The following is a 25,326-nucleotide window of genomic DNA, read 5'->3' as shown; positions in this document are numbered from 1 at the left end:
CTAAGGAAAAAAGCCAAAATGAGAGTAACAGTAAGCTTCTCATTACTTACTGTGATAGAATAAGCAAGAGATTAGATAGGGGAATTGGATGTTATACCATATGTTGGCAAATTGAACTCCAATAAAAAATATTTTTAAAAAAGGGGAAAACACCCAACTCCTCAGTATTCCATTTTCCCCCATGGACTGGCACCACACCAGGTCAGATGCATCAGCTCAGTCAGAGGGAACTGTCTCACTGCCTAGAGAGCTGAATAGGCCTTCAGTCATTTTATGGAGGGGTTGGGGAGGAGGTAGAGGGGAAGAGCTAATAGTAGAAATGTACTAAGTACTGAGTCAGAGTAGGGACAAGTATCTTGAGGCCTCACTTTCTCTTCTTGATAAAGAGGTCTTGGCAGAAATACTCAAGGAATGGGGGCATCTTGGTTAGGAATGCAGATGTGTCTAAGTGCATGGCCACCCAGGGGAACCTGAGCCCTTGACTGCAACTTTTCAGATACTTCATGCACTGGCTCTGCACCAATGCTGGCATGGGGAGGGAAGCTTCCTCATGAACCCTGCCAGGAAGCCTTTTAATTACCTATGGTTGGGCCTGAAAGATCACACATATGTTTTTGGCCAGGAGCCCAACTCCATCCGTACAAGGTTCAGAGATTCATTTCCTATTAGAATTCAAAGGAAGAGAACTAACACTCACTATGCCAACACCCTCTGATGCTTGGAGCTCTTTACCCACAGCTTTGAAATTATTGTCCTTCCACTTCTTAAACAATCTTGGGAACCACCCACAAAAAGATCAGTTCAGTTTTGAGCTAGTTTTGCCTTTACAGAGCTTATAATCTGCCTCCTTGTTTTCTTAGGTCTTGGTTCTGTCTTCTGGGCTAGGAATATGCCTTATTCAGCATTCATATGATTGCCCTTCACACAGGTCTTGTCTCTCATGTCTTTTTTCCTTCTGGCAGTTCCTTCTTCAACTCTTTAGCAGTTTGTCAAATAACATGGTGCCTTCTCCTCCCACCTGCAATTCCCCAGGACTCTCTCAGCACTCTCCAGTTTATCTACTTAAAGTTTGAATCCCACCCCACTTGCTGCCAGACCAAACATCAAACACCTGACGGGGTCTGGACAGAGAAGGGTAGAGAAGAACAAACACTTATTCATTCCTTGCAGTCTGAGCTGCAGACTTGAGTGGGAATACCTCCTGGGCTTTTAAAGTTGCATTGAAGTTAACCTGCTTGGCCCTTTAAGGGGTAACCTTCTTGGGATAAACTATTTGTGTAGCTCCAAACCATATTAACTCAGAAACTGCTGCCGTAACTACGTACTGTTGTTGACACTAGCTTTCCTCCTGGAATTTTTACCCATACTGCTGCAACCATAGCTTTTGGGAGCTAGATTCTCCCTTTCCCTTTATGTTTCCCTCCTGATTTGTTGAAGTCAGTACGACATCTTAACATTTATCCTTTACATTTCTACCCTGTGAGTTTTAAGATATGTGATCCTTAGTAAGTCACCTAGTTGAGGAAAGGAGTGACTGGCTTATGAGCAAGAAAGGGTGCCATCATTAGGACCCTGGGCAAATCCCCATGTTGCCTCAACTACAACTATAGTGTCTTTCATACAGAGGCCTTAAAGTGTTTTAAGAACCAGCTATCTTCGTATGAGCAAAGTGAAGTCCTGGGCTACACAGAGCTGTGGTTCCTGGGGCTTGAAGCAGAGAAGCTCCACATGACTCCTGAGAAGTTCAACAAAATGAGTTTCGATGATGAACATGGCTCCTATATGAAGGTGACGGGGAAGTAGGTCATGGTAACTCCAAGGGCCTGGGGCTTGGGATAAGAGGTAGTCTGGAAAGGAAAAAAAGTGTGGGCTTTTTTGTTTTAATAGCATTTAGTGCCAATAAATCTCAGACTAGGCATCCTGAAGGATTCTAGTGGGTGCTAAACCAAAGAAATGCCATGTTGAAAATGGGAAAACATGCATTTAATATACAAACTACTCTGCTAAGGGTATTCCAAGAGTATTTGGGGTAACAAGTTTGCATGCTGGGCAAATTCTCACAAACTTTTTATGCAAAGCCCTTTACCCATTGGAAAGGCCAGACTCCATGGAATAAGATGCAGTCTTCCCAATGTCTTGTTTTTTTTGTCTCCTCCATACAAGCCCACACATGGACCTCTTTCTATTTCATTTTTTTTCCTATTTCATTTTAAATGCCATTTCTCCACAAGCAAAAAAAGGTTCTTGTCACTGTAGTCCCTGGCACCTAGCTCTTGACTCCTTCTTCTCTTCTGATTGTGTCTCTGAGGTTCCCCAGGACAGTGCCTCTTACTAGGCCTGAAGGCAAAATCTGGGCAGTGGAAAGTGTCTTTTTTGCTTCAGAAAGCAATTTTCACTTCTGAAGATGTCCAGATATATGATGCTTGGTCCACTAGATTTGTGGGCTGCTGGGAATTTCCTCCTCTAGACGTTTTCTCACAACTTGGTTACATTTAAAGAAATAAGATTGGTCTTTTATGGCTTCGTAGAAGAGACATATTTCTTCAGAGTATTTAAAGCTGTGTTTCTCAGCTTTACTATGTACCTAAATCCCCTGGAGGTCTTGTTAAAAATGTGGATGTTTATCCAGCAGGTGTGGGATAGAGCCTAAGATTTTGCCTTTTTCAAAAGCTTCCAGGTGATGCCCGTGCTGCTGGTCCTTTGGTCACACTCTGAGAAGGAAGGATTTAGAGTTTCTGGCACAAATTAATCCTTGGTTAACCTTACTTCCAATCCATCCAGACATCCTCAGCTCCTCCACCCCAACCATACCTGGGCATAGAGTTTCTGGGAAATTCCCCAGGGATGTCAACACTACCTTTAAGTCAATTCACTGGAGCTCAGTTCCTCAGTCTCAAATCTTAGGAGCTATGTTACTGGTGGAGACAGGCAGGGGGATAACGTGTGCTCACTGTTTACTCAGAACCTCCATCTTTATCAAATTCCCAAAAATTCCATGCTAAATTACCAAACAAGTATTTCTATTCTTTCAGCAATTATTAATTGAATAACTATTTATTGAGAGCGTTTTATATGTTTGGGCATGTGATAGACTCTGGAAATATAAGGGGAATTATAAAAATGAACACAACCTGGTCCTTGGCCTCAAGTAATGATAATCAGTGTCAAAGTTGACATCTAGACAAATAATTATCATACAACCAAACTGATGACTTGGGGCCCAAGGGTCTGGGGCTTGGGCTGCAAGCCCCAAAATACGTACAAAATACCTTTATGCCAATATGTGCAGAACTTGTCCATTGCCCTTTCCCTGTACATTGTCACAACCGAATTTTACAAGTAGGGTAATCCACTTCCACATATTAACAGGTAAAGTTGTACCTGTTCATATTCATGGTCCTGATTCCTGCTCTATGACTGAACCACCACTACAGAATCACAAACACATTCTGAGGACTGTATACAAACATCTGTCTTTCGCCTCTCCCAAATCCTGAGAGTAAAACTAGGAATCAGAGATTCTCAGAGCTGGAATGTCTTAGAGGTTCTTCTCCAAGACCTTCAGTTACAGATGAGGGCACTCAGCTCATAGTGGGTAAGTGATTTGTCTGAAGATACTCAGATAAAGTATTTTTAAATGAAAATTTCCTATTGCTTTGAATAAATAACCCATTCTCTAGTTTCCAGCCCATGAAGAGAATAGGTGCTTTGAATAAATAACCCATTCTCTAGTTTCCAGCCCATGAAGAGAATAGGTGATTCTGGCTCTTGGAAAATGCTTCTCTTAGTTGAGAAAGATTCAAGTTCTTTACTGCTAACTCTCAAGTTAGAATTAAATCTGAGTAAGTCAAGAGGAGGACCAGTTCTGACCAGGAAGAGGCAGAGCAGACATGAAGCCTTCTCTGATTAATGGAGACACATCAAGGATCAGAAATAGAACTTCCCCCAAATTGCTGCTTGGCTGCATTCAAGGATTATGAAATATCCAAACTGGAAGGGACTTTAGAACCACTTTGTTCAATCTTCTCATTTTACAGATTCCCACATAGGCAGAAAACTAGAGATGATGGACTAGATCTAGAACCTGAGTTTTCTAAGACCATCCAATATTCTTTGCACTGCTTGGCATGGATAGAACCTGTGGGACCTTCCTAGAACCACACTGGTAGCCTGCGATCCAAGCAACAACCTCACCATTGCAGAAGCAATTAACAGGAGGGTGGGAGTTGCACAAATACTCAGTGCAGTTCAGAATGATCTCCCTGAGGGTAAACCATGAGATGACATGGGCCCCAGTATCAGGGAAGCCCGATAGCCTATGGCTCTGTTCCTCACCCTGACCTGGCTTCTGCAGGTCCTGCATGACCACATTGCCTATCGCTATGAGGTTTTGGAGATGATCGGGAAAGGGTCCTTTGGACAGGTGGCCAAGTGCTTGGATCACAAAAACAATGAGTTGGTGGCCTTGAAAATCATCAGGAACAAGAAGAGGTGTGGTTTGGCAGATGGCCTAGGCCATGGGAGGGGTGGTCTGCATGACTCTGGCCCCTTCATAATGCCAACACTTCCTGTTTCTGCTTTTTCTTCTGATCTTCCTCATCCTTTTCCCTCTTTCTCTCTCTACCTATCTGATTTCACAATGGGGCAAAGAAGAGGCAAGATTATGAAGCTTTTAGTGCTTTCTGCTCCCCTTTGACAGTCTTGTTGGGGTGATGGGGAGGGTCTGGGTAATGGGGCTAAGTGCTGCAGCATGACATGACACTGTAAATTCTGTTCCCATATCCTTTCCTCCTGCCACTCCCCTACCACTTCAGATTTCACCACCAAGCCCTGGTGGAATTGAAGATCCTGGAAGCTCTCAGAAGGAAGGACAAAGACAACACCTACAATGTGGTACACATGAAGGACTTCTTCTATTTTCGCAATCATCTCTGCATCACCTTTGAACTCCTGGGGTCAGCTGCTTTTTCTTTTAATGTATTTTCTCTTGAAAAGTTGCTTAAGGTGATAGAAGAAAAACTTTGAGGTCCGAACACTAGATTTTTCTAGATGTGAACTTTTAATGACTAGAGTAGACACAAAGGCCACTCAGTTACCTAGAAAGCTAAGGAGCGAAGAGCTGTATCCAAAGCTGCTCATTTCACTCTACCCCTCAGTCATGTCTCTCACCTGCCAACATACTCAGGATGTGCTGCCCAAGTGTTGGGTGCCAAACTGGGTGACATAACCAATACAAGGCCCCTGCCCTCAAGACTGAAACTTAAATATGTTGAAAACGACTATCCTTTGCCCCCATGTCTCCATTCACTGGCTTTATAATTCTCCTTGGAATCCAAGGGAGTAGCAGCTAGCTGCTCTCAAGCAGGGAAAGGACTTTGATTTTGAGCAAATAAGGATAGGAGCAGATATTTTTTTTTGGCCAGGAAGCAGAACCTGACAAATAGATTGGTATCACCTCGCTGAATATTGGAGCTGGAAGGGTGTGCTAATTGGAAGGGCATGCTAATCTGATTACTTTTTCTCTGAGAAGACCAGCTTCCATAATTTGAACAAAACCAGAAACCCAGAAAGCATTTAGCAAAGGGGAATAATTAGGGTAGACTCTCAGAGGCCCAGTATTATGGGATTCCCTGAGCTGGTAGCTTGGTGCTCCCATGACACCTTTGTTGTCAGTGAAATTCTAAGAACCAGCTAAACTTGAATTAGAAGGAAAGTTGACACTCTTCTCACCATCTCTGATGACTACAAAATATGGTCTACTTTCTGTATGCAGAGGTGAATTATCTTCCTTCTGTCAAAATGAACAAGCCAGGATTAGATTTCATTGTATTTAAAAGAACAAGCCAGCTAGATGCCATTGTACTTAAAATTAGAGCTCTGAGAAGTGAGGAGGGGCAAATATGCTGGGGGAGAATCCAAAGACCATAAAGGTTGGGAGTTGCCCAGGGTCACACAGCTGAGTCAGCTTTCAGTCAGCTGAGGCTAGAGCTATACATCTTCCTGTACTCCTCAAGAATGAACAGCTTCCTAAATACTGCCAGAGTTAGAGAAGGCTTAGAAATGGAAGATTGGGAGAAATCAAGAAGAAGTTGATGCAAAGTTGTTTCTGGGTGGTGCCCCTTCTTTCCCTCTTCTCTCCATTTGATGATTTACACATACTGGCAGCCCACAGACAATGTTTTTCTTGTTAAAATGCTTTGCATTTGTTTCTAACACTTGTAAATCATCAGATTTCATATAATTTAGCAGGCTTTTATACAATAGGGCAGGCTTCTGCCTATCTAGAAAATTTAGGATAATCTAGCAAGAGTAAACCCTCATTTCTGCAAGCTTACAGATGGATGGGACCAAGGAACCAGGATTACTTTGGATGGTGTAGGGCTTCTTCATTTTACCTCAGGCCCCATCTGCCCACTCTCTTGTTCCCTTACTTATCAGGAACCTTTTGATGTCTTTAGACAGCCTTATTAGTTTGGGGCAGGAGTGACCACTTGGTTGGGTGATGGACTTCCTGGATCCTTCCCAAGGGCCTGAGAAATTATGAATATTTCAGAAGTTTGGCCCAACCTTTGAACACCCACATGTGTAACAAAGTGATTAAATGACCTTGCCATATAAGAAACAAGGGGACATCTGAGAGGCCAGCACAATTGAGCTTCACACAGGCTCTACCATGAATCAAGGCAAAAGTTGGGTTTATAGGACACGAAAGCTCTGTCTCCTGGCCTGAGGCTTGCCTACTACCAGAGGGAAACCAGGTGATATGGGATTGTTTGCAGGTTCAAGCTCAGCATTATACCTTCTGCACTGATACATACACATCACTTTCTCTCTCTCTCTCTTTTCCAGAATCAACTTGTATGAGTTGATGAAGAATAATAGCTTTCAAGGCTTCAGTCTGTCAATAGTTCGACGCTTCACCCTCTCTGTTTTGAAGTGTTTGCAAATGCTTTATGTAGAGAAAATCATTCACTGTGATCTCAAGCCCGTGAGTGCAAGCTCTGTCCTGCCAAGGGAGCTGGTTCCCACCCTCAGAAACTATTTGTCCCATTCTGTCCCCTAGTGGTAACTGGGAAGCCATCATGGCCAAGGCTCCAGGGTAGAAGCCAAGCAGTTATGTTTATATGTTGTATAAACCAAGAGAGATGCAGTGAAGATTAGGGGACAGATATCAGGATGATGCAGAGAGATGTGGTACTATCAAGACAGGAACATAAAGATCTGAGGGCTTTCCTACAGAAGGCTTAGAGATATGTAGAGACATATGTAATGCAGGGATATGGAGAACTACTGTACTAAATCCTGACTTTATTCACTCTATTCTGAGTTGGTCCTAGGGTACAGAAAATCCTCTGCTCCAAATGAATGTGCCCTTCCCACATGTCCTGATGGTATTCTGTACTTGCTCTGTTACTGCTCTGGTTGCTATGTAGGGATGGTTTATCTTCCACTGACTGCAAATTCCCCCAAGGTCAGGGACCATGTCTTCTCACCATTTTATTCCCAGGATCCAACATGGTACTTGGCAATAGTAATGGCAGGCAATAAATAAATGCTTGTTAGAAGAGTTAATGATTGCAAACTTGAGGAGTACAGAGAGGTAAATAGGGGAAAGGTATAAGGGTGTGAAGATGTGTGGTCAGGAGCTGGTTCCAAAAACAATATGATTCTCACAGATATGTAAATATCCCTTAATTTTTCCTCATTCCCTTCTCACTCCCCCCAAATAGTTAATTTTTAGTTGTTTTTAATTTTAATTCCAGCATAGTTAGTACAGTGTTATATATCAGTTTCAGGTGTGCAATATAGTGACTCAACACTTCCATATAACACGTGGTGTTCATCATGATAAGTGTACTCTTTAATCTTCATCGCCTGTTTCAGCCATGCCCCCACCAACCTCCCCTCTGGTAACCATCAATTTGTTCTCTATGGTTAATAGTCTGTTTCCTGGTCTCTCTCTCTCTCTCTCTCTCTCTCTCGCTCATTTGTTTTGTTTCTTAAACTCTATATATCAGTATATATATATTACCATATAAATATATATATGAGTATTTATATACCATATAAATCATATGGTATTTGTCTTCATCTGACTGACTTATTTCCCTTAGCACTATATTCTCTAGCTCCATCCATGTTATTGCAAATGTAATATTTCATTTCTTTTTATGGCTGAGTAATATCTATATATCTATATCTATATATCACCTCTTTTTTTTTTTTAAAGATTTTATTTATTTATTCATGATAGTCACAGAGAGAGAGAGAGAGAGAGAGGCAGAGACACAGGCAGAGAGAGAAGCGGGCTCCATGCAGGGAGCCCGATGTGGGATTCGATCCCGGGTCTCCAGGATCGCGCCCTGGGCCAAAGGCAGGCGCCAAACCGCTGCGCCACCCAGGGATCCCCGCCTCTTTTTTTTTTTTTTAAAAAAAAGATCTTATTTATTTACTCATGAGAGATACAGAGAGAGAGGTAGAGACAGAGGCAGAGGGAGAAGCAAGCTCCATGCAGGGAGCCTGATGTGGGAATCCATCCCTGGGACTCTGGGATCATGCCCTGAGCCAAAGGCAGATGCTCATCCACTAAGCCACCCAGGTATCCCTTTATACTACCTCTTCTTTATCCATTCATCAGTTGATGAATTCTTGGGCCACTTCCATAATTTGGCTATTATAAATAATGCCACTATAATCATAAGGGTGCACGTTTCTCTTTGAATTAGTGTTTTAGGAGTAAATAGCCAGAAGTGTATTAGTGGAATTGTATTTGGGGGGTAAATACCCAGTAGCATGATTAGTGAGTGGATTGTAGGATAGTTCTATTTTTAACTTTTTGAGGAACCTCTATCCCCAAACAATTACTTTTTTAAAAAACTGTAACTTATTGGGCAAATTTTACAATTTAATATTGACAAGATAGAGATGTTCTCTCAGGGCTTACTGATGCTCTCACAAGAATGATGATACATTAATTTATTATCAACATTCAAGTTCCTAATCCTCAGATTTGCAGCTTCAAAGGGTCACTGTACATCTGTGGTCTTTAGGCTTTGGGGCCTGACTCTCAACAAGGAAATTCACATGACATAATAGATTTTTTTCAGAAATAGTAAACTGGAATACATATGCCAAGTAGAAAAGTGTGTGTGCAACTAGGAGAGTGCTTGGTGAGTATAGATAAAAAATCAGGGAATTTTTTGAAGATACAAATGTGGTGATTTGAAGGGGCACCTGCACCCCAATGCTTATAGCAGCAATGCCCACAATAGTCAAAATATGGAAAAAGCCCAGATGTCCATCGACAGATGAATAAAGAAGTTTCATTATATATGTATAATGGAATATTACTTAGCCATCAAAAAATAAAATTTTGCCATTTGCTACAATATGGATGGAACTAGGGGGTGTTACGCTAAGTGAAATAAGTCAATCAGAAAAGATAATTATCACATGATTTCACTTATATGTGAAATATAAGAGAAAAAACAGATGAGCATAGAGGAAGAAAGGAAAAAATAAAACAAGACAAAATCAAAGAGGGAGACAAACCATGAGAGATTCATAACAATAGGCAACAAACTGAGGGTTGCTGGAGGGGACGGGTGAGGGGATGGGGTAACTGGAGCAGGGCAGGGGTTGTAATGAGCACTGGGTGTTATATACAACTGATGAATCACTGAACTCTACTTGTAAACTAATAATACACTATTATTAATTAATTTAATTTAAATAAAAAAAGAATCAAGGAATTATTCTAATGGACTCAAAGGATAGTTTCAATGAGTTGTGATGATCTGATGCATCCATCCCCTCTATAGAGCTATTTTTATCAATATCATGGGAAGTTCTTTAGTTAAGGAACCTTTCCATTGGTCTGGAGACACACTAGAAATGTCTGCTTTTAAAAGACTTTTGCTGGGATCCCTGGGTGGCTCAGTGGTTTAGCGCCTGCCTTTGGCCCAGGGCGCGAGCCTGGAGTCCCGGGATCGAGTCCCACGTTGGGCTCCCGGCATGGAGCCTGTCTCTGCCTCTCTCTCTATCTCTATGTCTATCATAAATAAATAAATCTTTAAAAAATATGAAAAAAAAAGACTTTTGCTGATTGAACTCTTGCAGTTAATACAGATATTCTTTAGGAAAGGAATATGGACTAAAGTTGTGCTTTCTTAATTTGTGGTGCCGGAGGCATCAGACCAGGCCTGCTGTGCCATATCTGTAAAGTTAAAGGTCTCAGTAAGCAACTAATTCATGCACTATTCATAATAGTGAATTCATCTAATATTGAGATCTGTGAAAACATGACTGGGACTTTAAACTCCAGGCCCAGGAAGTACACCATCATGCTCTGAGAGCTCAGGAGCTTAACCACAGCTCTCCTGGGATGCTGGTTTCACATTTTCCCCAATGTCAATGAAAGAATCATAGCTCAGATTAAATTATTGCCTATCAGTTCATTACTGATGTCAGTATATTGGAGGAGCCCTTAATGGAAACACTAAATTCAGTTAGTGATATTTCTATGGCCTTATGCAAGCAAGGGATAGAGCCAGGTGCCAAGGAGATAAAAATAAGCCCATAGTGCTCAGTAGTTACACATTCCATATGGGGAAAGAGACAAAATATATGCGAAAGAAATACGACATACGACAAAGCAATAAATACTGAGTCGAAAGAAGAGGTACAGACCACAAATCAAATGGGAAGTCAGAGGAGGGGGAGAACATGGCATTTGGGGAAGAGACCCCTTGGAGCTGGTTACATTTTGATCTGGGTCCTGAAGGATGGCTGGCATTCCAGTAAATAGAGTGTGTGGAGAAACATTATTAAAACCTGACATCTGTCTTTCTCCTCTCTAGGAGAATATAGTGTTATATCAAAAGGGCCAAGTTTCTGTTAAAGTCATTGACTTTGGATCAAGCTGTTATGAACACCAGAAAGGTAAGCCCATTCTGGTCCCTTGGTCTGAATTTTCCTATTACAATTTCTTTCCCTTACTGAAACATCACTTCTCATGTGAGGTCACCTGGGTTCTAGCCTGGGCTCAGCCACAGCAATTGCTTGGTATGATTTTGAACAAGGTGCTTCACTTCTCTGAGCCCAAGTCTCCTCATCTATAAAATGAGAAGATTAAACTCAAATACCACAAGGGTCCTTTGCAGCTCTCAAATTCTGTATCTGGAATTACCTCAGAGTCTTGGCTCTCAAAACTAACTAGATGTGCATCTGGAACACCAGAGGGCTCTGAAAAAATTACAGCCCCCAGGACCTCATCCAAGATGTAAGGAATTTAAATTTCTGGAGGAGTCCCCAGCGGTCTGCACTGTGGAACACACAGCCATTCTGAGGTTTGAGATTCACTGCCCTAAGTTCTCTAGACTTTATATTTTTTTTCCAGGCTAGAATCCAAAAAGCAGCCCTGGAATATATTTCAAAAACCATCATTGATCGTGATTTAACTGCCTTTTCTTTTGACTTTTATCAAGTTTGAGGGCAAGAACATGTACCATTCAACAAACATTTACTGAGTATCTTCTACGTGCCTGTCACTGTTCTGGGTACCAGAACAACAACAACAAAAAATAACATGTCCTGTGCTCTGATTACTTACAGTTCAGTGGAAGAAACAAAGATAACAGGATAGGTGCAGTGATTACAAGTATGTACAGATGATGCTAAGGGCATAGTAAAGAAGGGCTTGGGATTAACCTTCATGGTGGCAGGGGGTGACACAGGAAGCCTCTGGAGGCAAAAGAAAAGACTTCTAGATGTTTTTTCCAAATATTCTGCAGCACTACTTTTGAAGACATGTTATCTTTTATGTATGGAACCCATAAGAAATTCCAGCTAGAAAACAATCTGCCTCCCATGAGGTACTCATATGCTTACTCTTCTCAGGCATGAAAGCTGTGCAATCTCTTGGCTTGGCTACCGGGATGCTCCCAACAGAATTTGTAATGGTCTTATCCTTGTTTTCATATAGTCATTTCCCTCTTTATGTACTTTCTGACTTCGCTTTATCTTTATTTTAACCATGAGACGGTATAGAGTATGGATACTACACTTGAACAGCCTGAGTTCAAATCCCAGCTCTGCCACTTAGAGCTGAGTGACCTTGATAATTTATTTAATCTTTGTCTGTCTGTTTTCTCAGTTTAAGATAGGACAATAATAGCACCTGCTTCACAGGGTTGTCATAAGGACTGAGGATTATTCTGTATTAAAACACTTGGAATAGTGCCCAGCACATGTTAAGGATTATAGAAGTGTCCATTCAATCTATTTTTTAAAAAAAATTATGCTGTGTATATATGTACCTTGATTGCAAAGTGCATTAAATCCATTTTGGAAGTAGGCAGGGTATAAAAGTCACTTTTATCATATCTTCATTTTGTTTTTATTCACAAAATTGTTATGTTTTTACTGACTCAAACATCAGAGAAGTGACCACAGAACCCTTCCCCTGCCAGCATCTAGGTAAAGAATGTCAGCATGTGGAAGCACAGTACTGTCTTCTGCACATCTTCATCTATTGAGATTGGGGGCTCTTCTTTCTGTACTTTATACAACACACTGCACATAATATATTGCAGACACATTAGAAGAGATGCATTTTGCATGGTTTCTTTTCCATTTTTTAATATGCCTCTTCTCTCACCAAATCACAATACGTTTAGAAGGTGTCTGCCCCAAATGAATGTAATAGCTTAAAAATTTAGCTTTATATTAGCCTTCTGTTTCCTTTTTTAATAAAGTTTGGCTGACTTAAATGTCCGTCCCTGGAGCAATGTCTTCTTTAAAGTTCTTGACCAATACAGTGAGGATAATAACACTGCATGATTATCAGGTTGCTATGAATATTTGATGAGATTATGTATGTAACTTGACTCAGAAATGCTGGTGGGCTGTATTTTCATCTCCCTGCAAACCCTGGAGAGTGAAAGGGGCTGGGGCGTCTTAGTTACCCTCGACCTTCACCTAAAATGTCCTTGGAGAAGTGTGTTTTGGAAAGGAGGATTTTACATGATAGTTCTCTTTCTTTCTCCACAGTATACACTTACATCCAAAGCCGGTTCTATAGATCCCCAGAGGTGATTCTGGGCCATCCCTACAACATGGCCATTGATATGTGGAGCCTGGGCTGCATCATGGCTGAGTTGTACACAGGCTACCCTCTGTTCCCCGGGGAGAATGAAATGGAGCAGCTGGCCTGCATCATGGAGGTGAGGGGGAGGGCTGAGGTGCCACAGGATGGTTAGCTTGCACTCTCAAACATTGGGCTGCATCAGAGTCGCTGTAGGGCAGTGGCCTGTGTACTTTTTTGTGGTTGTTGGATGTATTTTTGTAATTATGTGCCCCTCTGTACACTTTTGAGTTGGTATCTAACATTTTTATCATAAAATTTAAATAGTTGCAGAGGATGAAATTTCCAACATATTATGAAAGTGACTTCATTTTTTAACTTTTTATTTTTTAGTCATTTAAAAAAAATTTTAATTCCAGGATGGTTAATATATAGTGTTATATTAGTTTCAGGAGTACAATGCAGTGATTCAACAATTCTATACATTACTCAGTGCTTAACATGTTAAATGTACTTTTTTTTTTGAGAGAGAGATAGAGAGTATGTGTGAGCCAAAGATGGGTGGGTAGGGAGGGGTAGGGAGAGAAGGAAAGAGAGAATCTACATTGGAGCCCAATGTAGGGCTTGATCTCATGACCCTAAGATTACAACCTGAGTTGAAATCAAGAGTTGGATGCTTAACCAACTGAGCCACCAGGCACCCTGATAAGTATACTTTTAATCTCTTTCACCTAGTTTACCCATCCTCCACCCACCTCCCCTCTGGTAACCAACTATTTGTTCTCTGTAGTTAAGAGTCTGTTTTTTGTTTGTCTCTTTTATCTGTGTTCATTTGTTTTGTTTTTAAAATTCTGAATATGAAGTGAAGTGATATGATATTTTTATGGTATTTGTGTTTATTTAACTGACTTATTTCACTTAGCTTATATTTTGTATAATGTTGATGCAAGTGGCAAGATTTCATTTTTGATGGCTGAGTAATATTCCATTATATATATATGCTGCATATACGTATATACCACATGTGTGTGTGTGTGTGTGTGTGTATCTCACATCTTTATCCATTCATCTATTGATGGACACTTGTGCTGCTTCCATAATTTGGCCATTGTAAATAATATTGCAATAAACATAGGGGTGCATTTATCTTTTCAAATTAGTGCTTTTATATTCTTTGGGTGAATATCCAGTAGTAGGATTACTGGATCCCACTACTGGATCATATGGTAATTATATTTTTAATTTTGGGGGGGAATCTCCAAACTGTCTTCCCCAGTGGCTGAACAAGTTTGCATTACCTCCAACAGTGCACAAGGGTTTCTTTTTCTCTACATCCTTGCCAACACTTGTTATTTTTTATGTTTTTTATTTTAGCCATTCTGACAGGTGTGAGGTGATATTTCATTGTGGATTTGATTTGCATTTCCCTGATGATGAGTGATGTTGAGTACTTTTTCATGTGTCTGTTGGCCACCTGGATGACTTCTTTAGAAAAATGTCTATTTATCTGTTCTGCTTATTCTTTTTTTAAAAATATTTTATTTATTTGAGAGAGAGAGTGAGCGAGTGCACCAGCAGGAGAAGCAGCAGGCAGAGGGAGAAGGAGACACAGGCTCCCCAAGGAGCAGGGAAGCCTGATGCAGGGTTTGAACCCAGGACCCTGGGATTGTGACCTGAGCCAAAGGCAGACACTTAACTGACTGAACCACCCAGGCACCCCTCCTCTGCCCATTCTTAATTGGATTATTTATTTTTTGGATGTTGAATTGTATAAACTTTTCATATATTTTGGATACTAACACTTTATTAGAAATGTAATTTACAAATATCTTTTACCATTCAGTAGGTTGTCTTTCAGTTTTGTTGATTGTTTCCTATGCTATGAAAAAGCTTTTTATTTTGTTGTAGTCCCAATAGTTTATTTTTGCTTTTATTTCCTTTGCCTTAGGAGCTATATCTAGAAAAATGTTGCTGTGGCTGACATTAGAGAAATTACTGCCTATTCTATACATTACTCTCTTCTAGGATTTTTATGGTTTGAGGTCTCATATTAGGTTTGATTCACTTGAGTTTATTTTTGTGTATGGTCTAAGAAAGTAGTCTAGTTTCATTATTTTGCATGTTACTGTCCAGTTTTCCCAACACTATTTGAGTTGATTTAGAAAATAGAAATTTGGGATGGATGGATGCGTAAATAATAGATGTTAAATAGGTAATTAGACTAATATATATATGCTGCATTTATGTATACCACACACACACATATATATATACACACACACCACATCTTTATATATACACTATATATGTGTGTGTGTGTGTGTGTGTGTGTATAAATATCTTTATCCATTCATCTATTGATGGACACTTAGGCTGCTTCCATAATTTGGCCATTGTAAATAATGCTGCAATAAACATAGGGGGCATTTATTATATATATATATATGAGAGAGAGAGAGAGAAAAATCAAACCTTTGTTCATAGTCAAAATATCTTTGTTCATTGGTATGATTCTGTCTTTTTCCATATTCTTACCTCTTTTATCAAAGACTAATTGATTAATGGACCATATAGGATTTATTCCTGGGCTTCCTGTTTCGTTCCTTTGATCCATGTGTCTATTTTTGTTACTAGCATTATACTGTTTTGATTATTATGGATTTATAGTATATCTTGAAATCTGGGATTGTGATATCTCCAGTTTTGTTCTTCTCTTTCAAGGTTGTCTTGGCTATTTGGGGTCTTTTGTGGTTCCACATAAATTTTAGAATTATGTGTTCCAATTCTATGAAAAATGCTGTTTGCATTTTGATAAGGATTGTATTACATCTATAGATTATGGACATTTTAACAATATTTGTTCTCCCAATCCATGAACATGGAATATCTTTCCATTTGTTTGTGTTGTCTTCATGACTTTCATCGATGTTTTATAGTTTTTATAGGACAGGTATTTCACCTCATTGGTTAAGTTTATTCCTAGATATTTTATTATATTTGGTGCATTTGTTTTCTTAATTTCTCTTTCTGATCGAATAGTGACATTTTAAAATGAAACCATTATGCCAGTCTTTCAAACATACTCAGAAGTAACTAAAAACCAGAGATGACACCTGTCCAAATCTATGTATTGTTCATTAATCATTCACTATCCTAACTTTCTGGAAAGAATATCTTTCAATAAAAAGGCTTTACCAAGACTCATTGTATGATTATTTATTATGTATTTTTTTAAAGACATAATGTTATGGAGCTAAATTAGACAAAACAGGATAAAATAACACTAAAAATTAGAAATTTCACATTTTAGGATTACACCAGTGAGCAAAGATATTTTGACTGTGGACAAAGATCTGATTTCTCTCTCTCTCTCTCTCAATATATATATCTAATTACCTGTCTAATCTCTATCTATTCATCCATCCATCCCAAATTTCTGTTTTCTAGATTGACTCAAAGTTATAGATGGTCACAGGGACACACATATACCCTTGGGAATTATTAAATATACTTTCATTTCATGGTTGAAACTAATAAGTATTAAAATAACTTAGGTTATAATAGCTATAAATGATATCTATGGTGGAATGAACACTGGCCTGGAAATCAGTAAGTCTGGAGTGTGGTCCCAGCCTTTTCTCTTGGATAAGTCAGTTCCCTCTTTTGGACCTCTGTAAAATGAGATGTTCAGAGTATTGGCTTCTAAAGTTGATGATAAATGATTTAATGAAACATTCCTGAACCAATCCTGTTTCCAATACCAAGAAGAATTGAGAAGTATGGGATTTGATTCACTTCCTCCTGAACTGTCAGTGAGCCTGAGGAGGAGGAGGAGGATAGGGTTGTGCAGATATATATGGCTGGGAACCCAAGGCTGAGGATGACACCTGTAATTTCTCTGTCTCTGTGTATCCCTATAGGCTGCAGTGGGTAAAGGTGAACAAGTGGGTGCTATAATTTTCTTTTCTTTTGTCATATAGTGGACTGAGGCCCATCTGGTAATTTCTATCTCCAAGTTGGGATATGTCATTCCTTAATTCAAGGATGGTCAGCACATACACTGTTTTATTTATTCTGACAGATGATATCTGGCTACCATTAAGAGTGAGCTACCTCTAGTTTGTCTTAACACTTGTTCAGAGTAACACGACTAATATTTATGCTCAGGATACTGAAAGAGCCCTAAATTAGGAGTCAGAAGACTCATGCTCTGGGCCTTTTTATCACCGGGTTGAGGTTATCGCTTAATATCCTTGGGTCCTTATCTGTAGAAGCAAAATTTGGCCAAAGTCCCATCCAGTTCTAATGTGTGACTCCACAAGAGTGAACCCACTGCATTGTACTTGTTGAAGGTGCTGGGCCTGCCACCAACCCACTTCATTCAGACGGCCTCCAGGAGACAGACATTCTTTGGTAAGTTCCTAGGTCTAATACTCTTTCTTTCATTGTGATGAGGTCTCACAGACCTTGGAGCAACCTCTCATACCCTAAACCCCATTCAATGCTCTCCCCTAGTCCCATCCCAAAGGGCAAGCTGTGATTAGGACCTTCTGCTAGGAAAGTAAATATCTGCTGCCAAGTGGTACCAGAAAGCATGATGGAGATGGGATGGAGGAGTCACAGTGGGAAGGAGGTCTTGGCTTAAAAATGACCAGGTTCCTGCTCAGAAGATCTATTGGGAGATCTTGAAACCTTGAAAGATTATAACTATGCCCTTTACTGCAAATTCTCCTTGCTTCTCCAAGCAGCTTGCCCCTTCACACTATGTACTGTTCAGGGAAATAAAAAAGCAGAAGCTCCTTTCTAAGAATAGTGGGAAATTTGCTACATATCATTAATGGAGCATTATTCTTTCCTGCTGCAATTCTTTTAATCTTCCAAATCTGTACTATGCCAGGATCATTGCAACTTTGCTATAAAATGGGTAAATAAAGGCTGTCATACAGTTTGGCTGCGGATATGTTGTGACTTCCCAGTTATGTATAGGACAGCTACCTAATTGCTGGAATTAAGCTTCATCCATGGCCCCATGCTGCCCCCTCATTGCAATTTCCAGGCTCCGAATTTCTGATCCTCTGACTTTCTATTTGACTGGTGCTGTGCAAGATGGACAGGTGGATTAACAAGGTCCAACTGCTGAAGGCAAGGGCTTCCAGGGCACTATGAACCGAATAGATGAAGTCAGTCTCATATCTAAAGTCCTTTTTTAAAAAACCACAAGAACCTAAGGGATTCTCTTGTAGAAAAATCTACAGTGACCAAGTGGAGTGAAGCCAACATGAGGGAAAGGGAACTGCACAGGTAGGCTCTGTGCCATTTTGAATAGCATTTCTGACCAGCATTCTTATAAGTTTAGTTCATAGGCTTCTACTGGCTATGGAATCTCCATCATTCCTAGCCCTCTCAACTCTTATTTCCACCCAAGAGTGCCTTCAGAATGGGGGAAAATCCTTCACTTTCTTCCCACAGCTTGTTCTATCAATAAAAGAGTTTTTAAAACTTTTATGGATTCCTGGACATAAAGGTGTTAAGTCAACGTATAACTGAGCTAGTGCTCAGTCATGTGGGGGTTAAAATGTGGTATACTTCAGTTACTATTTGGTAAACAAACAAACAAAAAAAACCTGCCATAGCTACAGGCTCCCTGGCCCCTTTCTCAGGACCTGTTGGTCTCCCCGTTATCCAGAAACTCAAAGTTTAAGGCCTGGCAAGCAGAGGGTCCCTCCATGACCCTGCTTCAGTACCAAAGCTATCATCCTTTCTGATTGGTTAGTCCCATGCCATTCCAATGGTTAAATCTTTGATACATCACCCTGTAGTTATGGCTGGAGCTTTGAAGACCTTACCTTTGGGCATACTCAGTGTCCTGGCTGCCTTAGAACAGTGCCCATGCACTAACCCTCCTTCCAGAGCAGCTGATGGCAGGCAGGAAGATCTCGCTGACTTGTTTGTATAACTAACTTATACAGAGCAATGGAACTGGTCTTTTAATCCTGGATATGCTTTTCCCATCCACCACTTTTAATTTAGATTTTTGGATTTCAAAGGATTTAGGGAAAGAGAAGTAGGGATATTGGTGTTCCTTCTTGCCAAAGACATTGTGGGAAGAGTCATATCTAAGCATGAACTTAAGATTATACCTTGTATGTGGGGGCACTAAAAGGAAAGGAGTATAGGGCATAATGGTAAGAGGGTCTAGTTCATAGAGTACTAGTTTTTACCATCAGCATGAGGCTTTAGAATAATGATGTGTTTTTGGTAGCAATATCTCTTCATTTCCTGCATAAGAAAGGACTTTATTGGGATTTTCATCTTCTTCAGTGTTTCCCAAACTTTATCTGATTATAAGAATTAGTTGGGGACTTGACAAAAAGTGCTCATTCCCATTATTTTCCTATGGTATAGTATAAAAGATGAGAAAAACTTGTAAAACAGTTACATAAGATGATTTTAGGAGCTGTTATTTATAAACCCGTGAGCCTGACTCTTCAGTCACTTGTAAAAAGAGCAACATAGGATCAAATGGGTGCACTGGTGCCATAGTCAAAAAGGAAATGGGGTTCACAGTACCTATACCCTATGCAATGTCCCAACTCATTTTTATGTCTGTAAATACACATACCCATGTGATGTACACACACACACACACACACACACACATATACACATTCATGGTCTCTTCTAGGAATTGTTTTTGGAAGCCCCACATATTGCATTAATTATAAAATAGAAAGGTCTCATTCTGTACTTTCCAGAATGTCCATCATGTGAAACTGAGTTTTTGTGAAAATTCAGTTTAATGTGTAAATTGTGTGTGTGTGTGTGTGTATACACATTCATCCATATGCAGATTTACAAGGTAGGAGCATAAGTGGACACCTTGTCTGGATATGCACACCAGAGTCTAGATGTCCAAATGAGTGGCCTCACCTTCAAAGCATTGCCCATAATATTCTGGGGAAACCTCTGGAGCTTTCTTCAGAGCTTCTTTTCAGGCATGATAAATACATTTGGTGAGGGTTTTCATGAATGAAAATGACTGAAAAAGTCATTTCCAAGCTGTTTTAAGCAACAAAACAAGTTTAATCATTCCAATTTATGGACAAAATTTTGATGTGCCTATAAAAAAGTAATAAGATTAATTTGTTTGTGTGGCTTGTAAATGAGTTCTGAAAGCAGATGATTCTCCTACAATACTTTCTTGTTGTACTTCAGGGATGTCCCAAATTCTCATTTTATTGAGTTAGTGGGAAAGGAGCAAGGGCATAGATAATCCAAGAATAGACTACATCTTTTTGTTGTTCAGAGCTGAATATTTTTGTCCCTTCAGATTTATTTTTTATTATTTTTAATCATTATTATTTTACTTTGGTTAATGGTAAGCCCTTTGATTTTGGGAGGAGGTGTGGGAAGGAGGCTCAGAACATACTGGGTAGTGGGGAATATTGTAAAGGTTAATTGCATTCATTGGGTAATCTACATGTGATTCTTTCCATCTGACTGAGACTGAGGAACATGTTCCTTTGTGTGGGAGGTGGGTAATATAAGACAGAGCTAGAGCTGCAAAGACCACTCCAAGAAGCAACGTGGTTGAATGAACAGCTATGATATAACCAATGTATAACACCTGGAACTAAACACAGAATTATTGTATCTCTAAAGATTCCAAAGGTTTTCCTAAAAATATGACCAACAACAGGGGGAAAAAAAGATACCCGGATTCCAAGGATCTCACGATGGTGCTGAAAACCTATGACACCAGCTTCCTGGACTTTCTCAGAAGGTGTTTGGTGTGAGTTTGCAGGGGTGTCTTTGCCTCAGGTTTCCTTTTATTTTTCTTTTTAAGATTTATTTATTTGAGAGAGAGAGAGAGAGCAAGCGAGAGAGAGCACAAGCAGGGAGAGTGGCAGGCAGAGGGAGAAGGAGAAGCAGGCTCCTCACTGAGCAGGGAGCCTGACATAGGGTTCGAGCCCAGGACCCCAAGATCATGACCTGAGCTGAGGGCAGACACTTAAACAACTGAGCCACCCAGGTACCCCTCTGGGTTTCCTCTTAAATACTGTATTTTTCCTCATGTTTGCTGGTGAAAGTCTGGGGCCAGAACAACGTTATAAAAATAATAAAATAAATACTGACCATAGTGCTTGAGAGTCTGTAGAATGCTTTCCCTTCATCTGACTGACTTTTCTCTTCCCTTCCTATGTGATTAATTAGCAGGGCAGATTATTTGCTCCATTTTGAGATGTGGAAGCTGAGGCTCAATGACTTGCCTTAGATTAGTGTGTGGGTAGAGCTTGCCTTCCTGTCCTCAAACCCTGGCAGCAAGGTTGTAGGCCAGTTCTAAATAGCTTCTGCTTCATGAACTGAGGTCAGCCTCTTGCATGTTGTAACTGTTTGCATAAACACCCAGCATATGGCTTCTGGGTCCCTCCCATTCCCCTAGGATTTATAGCCTAAAGTAAAGAATGCTCCATTAACCATTTATTATGTACAGCTTTTTAGAATCTATATGCTTAGAAATTAAGTTCTGTACTTTGGTCAAGTCACAGTTTAAAAAGGAACAGAACATAAAGCATTCAGAACAATACCTAGTGTTTAAAAAATGTTAGCTTTTATTATTTTAAAAGGGGTTTTGCAAGTGTGTCTCCACTAAATGGCAAATAGATTAGTCGCATGATATTTGATATCATTGTGTCTCTTTGGGCCTCAGTTTCTTTTTCTATATAATGAAGTATTCCTAAGGTGGCTTTTAGCTATATTAGTTCTATAATTTTTGAGTATTTTTAGAGACCATATGTTTATGTTGTCTCATTCTTCAAGTGGGATGGAGTAGTTTCAGCAAAATATTCCTCTCATATTCATGCACTCTGGGAATTTAGGTAATAGCTGAGCGGATAGGCCATCATGCACTGCTGGAAATTTTCCCCAGTTAGAGAGTCATGCTACTCAACTGAAAAATGGAGCTAGAGAAAGATCCTATATTCCACCATTGTCTCCATCCCTACTTTTGCTGAGACTATAGAATGAATTTGCATTAACAAATGACAGAAACTCACTACTGAGACTGAGTTATATCCAGAAACCCCAACCATCCAGAACAGAGTGCAGAACCAAGAAAGAAATATTTTTAAAAAAGATTATTTATTTATTCATTCATTCATTCATTCATTCATTCATTCATTCATTCATGGAGACACATGGAGAAAGGCAGAGACATAGGCAGAGAGAGAAGCAGACTCCTCGCAGGGACCTCAATGTGGGACTTGATTCCAGGATTCCAGGATCATGCCCTAAGCAGAAAGCAGATGCTCAATTGCTGAGTCAACCAGGCGTCTCAATATTTTTCTTTTTTAGAGTAAAGGGCTGGTTGCTCACAAGTTGCAAGAGATAAGTTATTGGGGCCTATTATCTTATCATTCCTTTTTTTTTTTTTTTTTTTTTGCTAATTAGCAGATTTTTGGAATGACAGACTAAATGTTTTGAGTCAAATTTAATAGGGGTAAATATAAAGTCCTATGTCTAGCTTTTTTTTTTTTACCCAGTAAAAACTAATATTTTGTTTTATTTTTTTTAAAATTCTTTTAATTTTTTTTATTGGTGTTCAATTTACCAACATACAGAATAACACCCAGTGCTCATCCCGTCAAGTGTCCCCCTCAGTGCCCGTCACCCACTCACCCCCACCCCCCGCCCTCCTCCCCTTCCACCACCCCCAGTTCGTTTCCCAGAGTTAGGAGTCTTTATGTTCTGTCTCCCTTTCTGATATTTCCCACACATTTCTTCTCCCTTCCCTTCTATTCCCTTTCACTATTATTTATATTCCCCAAATGAATGAGAACATACAATGTTTGTCCTTCTCCCATTGACTTACTTCACTCAGCATAATACCCTCCAGTTCCATCCACGTTGAAGCAAACGGTGGGTATTTGTCGTTTCTAATGGCTGAGTAATATTCCATTGTATATATAAACCACATCTTCTTTATCCATTCATCTTTCGATGGACACCGAGGCTCCTTCCACAGTTTGGCTATTGTGGACATTGCTGCTGGAAACATCGGGGTGCAGGTGTCCCGGCGTTTCATTGCATCTGAATCTTTGGGGTAAATCCCCAACAGTGCAATTGCTGGGTCGTAGGGCAGGTCTATTTTTAACTCTATGTCTAGCTTTTATAGGCTAACTTTAGAAATTCAGGAGAGTGGAGTTATAGTTTAGCAGCGATTCATTTGAAACAGAACTGGGAACTCGAGTTGTTTATGATCTTATAAATCTAGAATATTAGTGTCATCTACCAGCAGTTAGAAGCTATTCTCAGCATGATGGACAATAAGCTGAAATTTTCTATCTAAGAAGATGACAACTCTAATATATAACCAACAGTTAGTAGTAATGTAAATGTTTTCAGATAGTGAAAGGATTGTGACATAAGAGATTATGTTTTCACTTTCTGCAGTTTCAGTTACCTGTGGTCAACCACAGTCCAGAAGCAGGTGACTACTAGCAATATTAGCCTAGTACTACATCATTGTCATTCACCTCAGTTCATCTCATCACATAGGCATTTTATCATCATCTCACATCGTAAGAAGGGTGAGGACAGCTAGAAGATATTTTGAGAAGAGACCATATTCACATAGTTTTTATTACAGTATAATGTTATAATTGTTCTATTCCATTATTATCATTGTGAATCTCTTATTGCACCCAAATTAGAATTTAAGTTTTATCACAGGTATGTATAGGAAAAAACATAGTATATCTAGAGTTTTGTACTATCTGTGGTTTCGTGCATACACTAGGGGTAGAATGCATTACCCCACAGATAAGGGGGGACACTGTAATGTTAATGGGTAAAATTAGAACCTGGGTTTAAGTTATTAGTTTAAAGGTCCTGGGAAGTGTGAATTTTGGATCAATAAAAATGAAGAACTTTTAAAGAATTGGTTTTATCAATACTGGAATAGCTAACTCTGTGAGTAAGTGCTTTGTCACTAAAAATACTCAAGAATGGCACGATGATTCCATGTTGAAAATTCTGTCAGATGCCTTTTGTTACTACATTCAATGTTTGGCTGGATTATATCCAAATCTCCTCATTAATATTCTAGCACTCTGTAATGTTGTGTCTGATATATTTGAAGGCCCAGATTTTGTAGTTTGGAACTTGAAATTAAGCATCTCTTTGCTTTGATCTTAGCTTACTAAGTTACTTAGTAAACCCTTAAGTCCCCGTGGTTAAGATTTTCTATAATATTTCTTCTAAGGGAGTTTCTAGGAACTCTGGAAGACTCAGGCTCTAATATATTCCTTGCTTTGTCAAGCAAATTTCAGGTACTTTTATATGTTGTAATCTCTGTTCTATGATGATATCTTTGAGTTATAACACAGTTTAAATGGGTTCATTAAGAAAGAATTATTTTTGTTATATCTTATTTATTAGGTTCTTTATTGGGGTCTTTTTAAATGTTTTCAACCTTAGAAAGGGAAGTGAAACAATAACCTGTGCTGGGCTTTGTTGGTATATAGATGGGAACCTTCTCTTCGCATGACCCCTGACCAGGCTCTCAAGCATGCTTGGATTCATGAGCCACGGAATCTCAAACCACGGTACAGGCCCCAGACCCTGAGGAAACCCAGTCTCTGTCTCCCCTCTGAGGCTCAGAAGGACAAGGTTCAAGGGCATCATCGCTTAGGCATAAAAGGTACAGCCCCTCAAATAGCCAGTCTTCTTCCCCTAGTCCAGGGCTTGAGTATTTCTGGAGGATTCATGTCAATGTCTCTGAACTCAACTTTGGATAATCATTCTGACTGTATCACTACTAGCCTGCCATTTCTCACTTTTGAGATTTAACCTCTTTCAAGAGACTTGCTTCTAGCTGAGTTTGTTTCTTTCTTGCCTTCTTATCATTAGGATTTTCCATGCTTCTCCTGTCTTTAATTCCTTTTCTCCTCCTTTCCTTTTCTTTCACTGTGTCCTCCTCTGCCTGGCCTATAATTACCTTTTGAATTTTTATCAGACAGATTATGGCATTATGCACATATCTTTTATATGCAATATAACCTCATGGGTTATGTACATGGTCACTAGGGTCAGTTACTTGGGATTAAATTCTGGCTGTACTATTTACCACCCTTGGGCACTTTAGTTAACCTCTCTATCTCAGTTTTTTCATTTGTGAGAATGAGAATCATGCCTATTCTCTATGGTTAAGGAAAGGATCAAAGAAATTAATAAATGTGCTT

General features: G+C 39.7%; 2 protein-coding genes and 1 long non-coding RNA gene across 17 annotated transcripts in view; 1 reads left to right on the top strand and 2 right to left on the bottom strand.

The window, feature by feature from the left end:
- Nucleotides 1–25,326, top strand: part of DYRK4 (dual specificity tyrosine phosphorylation regulated kinase 4) — a 62,900-nt gene that overhangs the window by 23,976 nt on the left and 13,598 nt on the right. For 10 of the 15 annotated variants that reach the window (XM_077871380.1, XM_077871387.1, XM_077871385.1 and 7 more), the window contains 9 exons: nucleotides 1,625–1,788; nucleotides 4,355–4,491; nucleotides 4,815–4,955; nucleotides 6,850–6,988; nucleotides 10,860–10,941; nucleotides 13,051–13,223; nucleotides 17,437–17,497; nucleotides 20,747–20,876; nucleotides 24,610–24,785. In XM_077871380.1, the coding sequence (XP_077727506.1) occupies nucleotides 1,625–1,788; nucleotides 4,355–4,491; nucleotides 4,815–4,955; nucleotides 6,850–6,988; nucleotides 10,860–10,941; nucleotides 13,051–13,223; nucleotides 17,437–17,497; nucleotides 20,747–20,876; nucleotides 24,610–24,785 (1,203 nt within the window). Of the gene's footprint in view, nucleotides 1–1,624; nucleotides 1,800–3,413; nucleotides 3,596–4,354; nucleotides 4,492–4,814; nucleotides 4,956–6,849; nucleotides 6,989–7,873; nucleotides 7,911–10,859; nucleotides 10,942–13,050; nucleotides 13,224–17,436; nucleotides 17,498–20,746; nucleotides 20,877–24,609; nucleotides 24,786–25,326 lie in introns of those variants that run through there. The other 5 variants (XM_077871389.1, XM_077871388.1, XM_077871382.1 and 2 more) reach the window with 5 other exon arrangements.
- Nucleotides 13–16,756, bottom strand: LOC144297386 (uncharacterized). The gene is made up of 3 exons (XR_013364419.1): nucleotides 16,684–16,756; nucleotides 5,731–5,791; nucleotides 13–2,711 (listed from the first exon to the last, which is right to left on the bottom strand). It is a non-coding gene; the product is annotated as an uncharacterized LOC144297386 (long non-coding RNA).
- The window catches only part of AKAP3 (A-kinase anchoring protein 3), a 38,205-nt gene continuing 35,087 nt past the window's right edge, over nucleotides 22,209–25,326 (bottom strand). The window contains exon 7 of the mRNA XM_077871375.1: nucleotides 22,209–22,374. Coding sequence (XP_077727501.1) covers nucleotides 22,336–22,374 — 39 coding nt within the window. The 3' untranslated portion in view covers nucleotides 22,209–22,335. The remainder of the gene's footprint in view (nucleotides 22,375–25,326) is intronic.

Source organism: Canis aureus, chromosome 25 (assembly GCF_053574225.1).
Source record: "Canis aureus isolate CA01 chromosome 25, VMU_Caureus_v.1.0, whole genome shotgun sequence".
Taxonomy (NCBI): Eukaryota; Metazoa; Chordata; class Mammalia; order Carnivora; family Canidae; genus Canis; species Canis aureus.
This window is presented reverse-complemented; position numbering and strand designations above follow the sequence as displayed.